The sequence below is a fragment of the Chiloscyllium plagiosum genome, unplaced genomic scaffold, assembly GCF_004010195.1.
Source record: "Chiloscyllium plagiosum isolate BGI_BamShark_2017 unplaced genomic scaffold, ASM401019v2 scaf_5233, whole genome shotgun sequence".
Taxonomy (NCBI): domain Eukaryota; kingdom Metazoa; phylum Chordata; class Chondrichthyes; order Orectolobiformes; family Hemiscylliidae; genus Chiloscyllium; species Chiloscyllium plagiosum.
In genome coordinates this window covers 33,296-38,936 of record NW_025214273.1, presented here as the reverse complement: position 1 = coordinate 38,936, position 5,641 = coordinate 33,296, and the positions used below count along the sequence as shown (strand labels likewise).

At 51.7% G+C, this 5,641-nt stretch overlaps 1 protein-coding gene across 1 annotated transcript in view; it reads right to left on the bottom strand.

The window, feature by feature from the left end:
- Window positions 1–2,276: 2,276 nt before the first annotated feature.
- Window positions 2,277–5,641, bottom strand: part of LOC122547852 (synaptonemal complex central element protein 1-like) — a gene marked incomplete at its 5' end in the record, with an annotated part of 34,979 nt that continues 31,614 nt past the window's right edge. The window contains 3 exons of the mRNA XM_043686421.1: window positions 2,277–2,471; window positions 4,539–4,656; window positions 4,811–4,880. Of these exons, the coding sequence (XP_043542356.1) occupies window positions 2,372–2,471; window positions 4,539–4,656; window positions 4,811–4,880 (288 nt within the window). The remainder of the gene's footprint in view (window positions 2,472–4,538; window positions 4,657–4,810; window positions 4,881–5,641) is intronic.

Sequence of the window (5,641 nt, the reverse complement as noted above, 5' to 3'; positions counted from 1 at the left end):
TCCGTGCCTCCCTCGTTACGTCCACACTCCACCCCCCACCCCCACACCTGCATCTTCTCCTGATGCTGTACAAGGTGCAGAACCTGTGCCCACACCTCACACCTCCCTCACCTCCGTCCAAGGTCCCAAAGGATCATTCCAAATCCGGCAGAGATTTATTTGCGAATCCTCAAACCTCCTTTGGTCTCGATGTGGTCTCCGCTACATCCGAGAGACTGAACAGAAACTCGTGGAATGGTTCAGGGAACATCTCTGGTCTGTACGCACCCAGCTTCCTGTAGCCAGCCATTTCAAGTCCCCCCAGCCCCCCCCATGACATGTTCATTCTGGGCTTCCTCCACCAGCTGAACGAGGGCACCCACAAACTGAGGGAGGAACACCTCACCTTCCCCCCCCCCTCGGGAGCCTACAACCACACGGCCTCGACACTGAATTCACCAGTTTCCAAATCTCCCCACGCCAACCCACAGACTCGGCACCGCCCTCTTGACCCGACCTAACTGTCCACCTTCCTTCCCACCTACCAGCTGCACACTTCCCACCGACCTACCTGCGCCCAGCCATCACCATTCCGACTCCCTTTTCCTGAGCTCCAACCCCTTCCTCATTTATTTCTCAGCACCCCCTTTCCCCCTCCCCAGGCCTGATGAAGGGTTAAGCCTGAAACATCGACTCTCTTGCTTCTCAGATGCTGCCTGACTGAGTGTACTTTTTCCAGCACCGCACTGAACTCCACTCACCTGGAATCAACAGCTTCAATTCCAAGGTCGTTTCCCGTTATTGAAGCTGTTCTATCACGCAGTATCAAAGCTACCTCACCATCTTTCCCTTCCCCTTCCTGCCCGTCCTTTCAAATACTCATGCCCGAAACGTCGATTCTCCTGTTCCCCTGGATGCTGCCTGACCTGCTGTGCTTTTCCAGCAACACATTTTCAGCCCTGATCTCCAGCATCTGCAGCCCTCACTTTCTCCTCGTCCTTTCAAATAGTCAATACCCGTGAATATTTTGCTGCCAGTTTTGGTCTCCTTACATGAATGTCTCCGCAATGGCCATACGATCGGACCCACTGACCTGCATTCATGCTGTTCATTCATTTATTTTGTCCTGAGCGCTACCATTTCACTTTCTTTCCTACATTGAACCTACGTGCTCCTTTTGTTTACTGCCTGCACACTCTGTCTCTCGCTATCCTGTTCTGGGTGTCATGAAGAAAATAGCTACAATGCCACCATAGCCTTGCTCATTGTAGGCCTATGTATTCCCACCAGCATCCTCCCCCAAACACAATCTCTAATTAAGTTTAAAGCCCTCTCTACAGCCATAGGTATTCAATTTTTCAGGTTGACCCTTGACCAACCTCTGTGTGATTAGGGATGGTCAATAAATGCTGCCACATCCTGGTCAGGGGGTTGGATGTGGGTTGGGGTGGGGAGATTTGGAAACTGGTGAATTCAGTGTCGAGGCCGTGTGGTTGTAGGCTCCCGGGGTGGGGGGGGGACGACGGTGAGGTGTTCCTCCCTCAGTTTGCGGGTGTCCTTGTACAAGGTGAGCAGCGACCCTCAGGACACAGGAATGGAAGGGAGGCCATTCAGCTTACATCATGGCCAATCGCTATTTCAATCTCACCCAACACTTTCCCAGCAATAATCAGGCAGAAAATTGGAATACTGCGTGCAATTCTGGTCGTCCTGCTATCAGAAGGATGTTGTTAAACTTGAAAGGATTTACAAGGATTTTGCCAGGGTTGGAGGATTTGAGCTACAGGGAGAGGCTGAACAGGCTGGGGGCTGTTTTCCCCGGAGCGTCGGAGGCTGAGGGGTGACCTCATAGAGGTTTATAAAATCATGAGGGGGGTGGCATGGATAGGGTAAATAGACAAGGTCTTTTCCCCCCTGGGGTGGGGGAGTCCAGAACTAGAGGTTTATAAAATCATGAGGGGGGGCATGGATAGGGTAAATAAACGAGGTCTTTTCCTTTGGGGTAGGGGAGTCCAGAACTAGAGGGGCATAGGTTTAAGGTGAGGGGAAAGATTTAAAAGGGACCTGAGGGGCAACTTTTTCACACAGAGGGTGGTACGTGTATGGAATGAGCTGCCAGAGGATGTGGTGGAGGCTGATACAATTACAACATTTAAGAGGCATTTGGATGGGTATATGAATAGGAAGGGTTTGGAGGGACATGGGCCGGGTGCCGGACTAGATTAGGATTGGGATATCAGGTGGGCACAGATGGTTTGGGCCGAAGGGCCTGTTTCCGTGCTGTATATCTCTATGACTCTATAAATCACCACTGAGAGATTGCACATTCTGCTAAAGATGAGAACAAACATCCCAGTTTGGTCACAGATCCAAGCACTGGGTTCCTTTTACCTCACCTGCTCAGCTTTGGTATCTGCCGAAGATCTGAGGAACACTCCGAAACCTCTCTGAACAAACTTTTCACCGCTTTGTTCTCTTCCTCAAACAGTTGGCTGCAAATCAAAAGACAAAAAAAAAGCAGCAATGCTTTCACATCCAATCTGTTTTCATGTTGTGTTTCTTAAAATATTCTTTCAGACACATCTCAAGATCTGATATTCTTAGACATCCCGGGGGAATGCCTCATGGTAGAGTAGAGAAGCCTTTTATTTCTCATTTCTACCATGTACAACTGATACAGTAAAAATGAGACAGCGTTCCTCCAGGACAGAGGGTGCCGTATGAACAGCACAAACTACACACCGCATAACGTGCATATGAAGTGAAAATCGTGCAAGGTACAGTCCAACAGAAGAATGATGAATAACAGACATTTTTCTACCAGAAACACAAAAACGTTTCAGATGGGAAAGGGTCCAATTATACTGTGTTAAAGAGCCTGATGGCTCGGGGGAAGAAACTGTTGCACAGTTTGGCCGTGAGAGACCGTATGCTCTGGAATCCACTGCCAGATGGCAGGAGGGAGAAGAGTTTGAGTGAGGGGTATGTGGGGTCCCCCACAATGCTCTTAGCCTTTCGGATGCAGAGTGTGGTGTAAATGGGAGTGCAGGGAGACCAGGGGAAGGCCAAGATCATAGAGTCAGAGTCATAGAGATGTACAGCACGGAAACAGACCCTTCGGTCCAACCCGTCCATGCCGACCAGGTATCCCAACCCAATCTAGTCCCATCTGCCAGTAGCCGGCCCATATCCCTCCAAACCCTTCCTATTCATATACCCATCCAGATGCCTCTTAAATGATAGCTCAAACCCTCCAACCCTGGCAACATCCTCGTAAATCTTTTCTGAACCCTTTCAAGTTTCACAACATCTTTCCGATAGGAAGGAGATCAGAATTGCACACAATATTCCAAAAGTGGCCTAACTAATATCCGTACAGCCACAACATGACCTCCCAACTCCTGTACTCTGACCAATAAAGGAAACCCATGATGTGGAAAGACCAGGGATACCTAGGATCAGATATCCTCATAGTGCATGGAGGCCAGAGCTACCTTTTGTCTGAGGCTTCACTGTGCAGATAGACTGGAGAAGCTATGACCAAGGCCCCATGGTGCAGGGAGACAGGGGGTGCCTAGGCCAGCAGCCTCACAGTGCAGGTAACCAGGGAAATCCAAGCTTCAGGACCCAAGGTGTACGGAGACAGTACCCAAAGGCAAAGGAGTCCAGGGCAAAGGCCTGAGATCCCATTCACTGAGAAAGAGGGAAAGGCCCTCCCAATATGTTCTGGGAGACCAGGGAAAGGCCCAAGGTCGCATAATGCAGGTCATTCAGGCCTGAAGCCTCAAGGCGCAGAAAGATCAGGTCCAAGGCTTCACTGAGCATGGAGAACAGGCCCAAGGCCCCACATGGTGCAGGTGGACCAGAGCAAGGCCTGAGGCCTCACGGTGGAGGGAGACAGGGACAAGGCACTGAGGGCAGGGAGACCAGGCCGAGACCCAATGATGCAGGAAGTCAAGGCCCAAGGCCTCACACGGTGCAGAGAGACCAGAGCAAGGCCTGAGGCCTCACGGTGGAGGGAAACAGGGACAAGGCACTGAGGGCAGGGAGACCAGGCCGAGACCCAATGGTGCAGGAAGAACATGCCCAAGGCCTCACACGGTGCAGAGAGACCAGAGCAAGGCCTGAGACCCCATGGTGGAGGGAGACAGGGACAAGGCACTGAGGGCAGGGAGACCAGGCCGAGACCCAATGGTGCAGGAAGTCAAGGCCCAAAGCCCCACATGGTGCAGGTGGACCAGAGCAAGGCCTGAGGCCTCACGGTGCAGGGAGACAGGGACAAGGCACTGAGGGCAGGGAGACCAGGCCGAGACCCAATGGTGCAGGAAGTCAAGGCCCAAGGCCCCACACGGTGCAAGGAGACAGGAGCAAGGCCTGAGTCCCTGCAGTGGTTGTAACGAGTTGAAAAGTGTGGCGCTGGAAAAGTACAGCAGGTCATGCAGCATCTGAGGAGCAGGAGAGTCAATGTTTTGGGCATAAGGCATTCAGCATTCCTGAAGGCTGGTCATCTTCCCCCCCCCCCCTCCCCGCACACACAATTTACCAGTTGCAGGACTCACTGGGTAAACTTTGCCTCTTTGCTGTGCAGGAAGACGGCCTCTTCAGAAGCAGCTCCCCGTTGCCGGAGAGAGTCCAGTTCCTTGTCCAGGGTGCCCAGCTTCTCCAGCATTGTGCGCTCTGTTTCAGAAAAAGACAAAAGGAGGTAGATGATGGCCTCAAGAAAGGGTTGGTGGGAGCAGGAGGGAGAGTGTTGAGGTGCAGCAGCGGGGGTGGGCTTAGAAACTCACGTATGTCATTCAGTCTCAGTTAGTTGTGATAAGGGAGCGGTTACCTTCGCTCAGGAGCTGCTGCTTGGAGTTTTCAATGTTCCGCATCTCCTGTTCAAGCCTGGCCGGAGTCTGCTGGAACGGAACAGACAAAGATGGCACTCAATGTGGAGTAGAGGCAAGCCACTGACAACTAGGCCTGGTAGCAATCCTGGTCATGGGAGACAAGGATGAGCTTTTAGTGCTCCCTTAATTTTCCATTCTTTGTCTTGCCACGTCGTCAATGTGTCGTTAGGCATGCACACCTAAGGCACTTTCCCATGTGAGTGGGAGAGTAAGCAGGAGGCCAACAGCAAGTGTGAAAGCATGGGCAGTCAAACCTGTTCACTCCTCTTCACAGGGTCATCAATGCACAGGCTCAGTGGTTAGCACTGCTGCCTCACAGCGCCAGGGTCCTGGGTTCAATTCCACCCTCAAGTGATTGTGTGGAGTTTGAACATTCTCCCTGTGTTTATGTGGGTTTCCTCTGGGTGCTCTGGTTTCCCCCCATGATCCAAAGGTGTGGTGCCACTGTTTAAGACAGGTGGTAAGGACAAGCCAGGGAATTATAGACCGGTGAGCCTGACCTCGGTGGTGGGCAAGTTGTTGGAGGGAATCCTGAGGGACAGGGTGTACATGTATTTGGAAAGGCAAGGACTGATTAGGGATAGTCAACAGGGTTTTGTGCGTGGGAAATCATGTCTCACAAACTTGATTGAGTTTTTTGAGGAAGTCACAAAGAGGATTGATGAGGGCAGAGCGGTAGATGTGATCTATATGGACTTCAGTAAGGCGTTCGACAAGGTTCCCCATGGGAGACTGGTTAGCAAGGTTAGATCTCATGGAATACAGGGAGA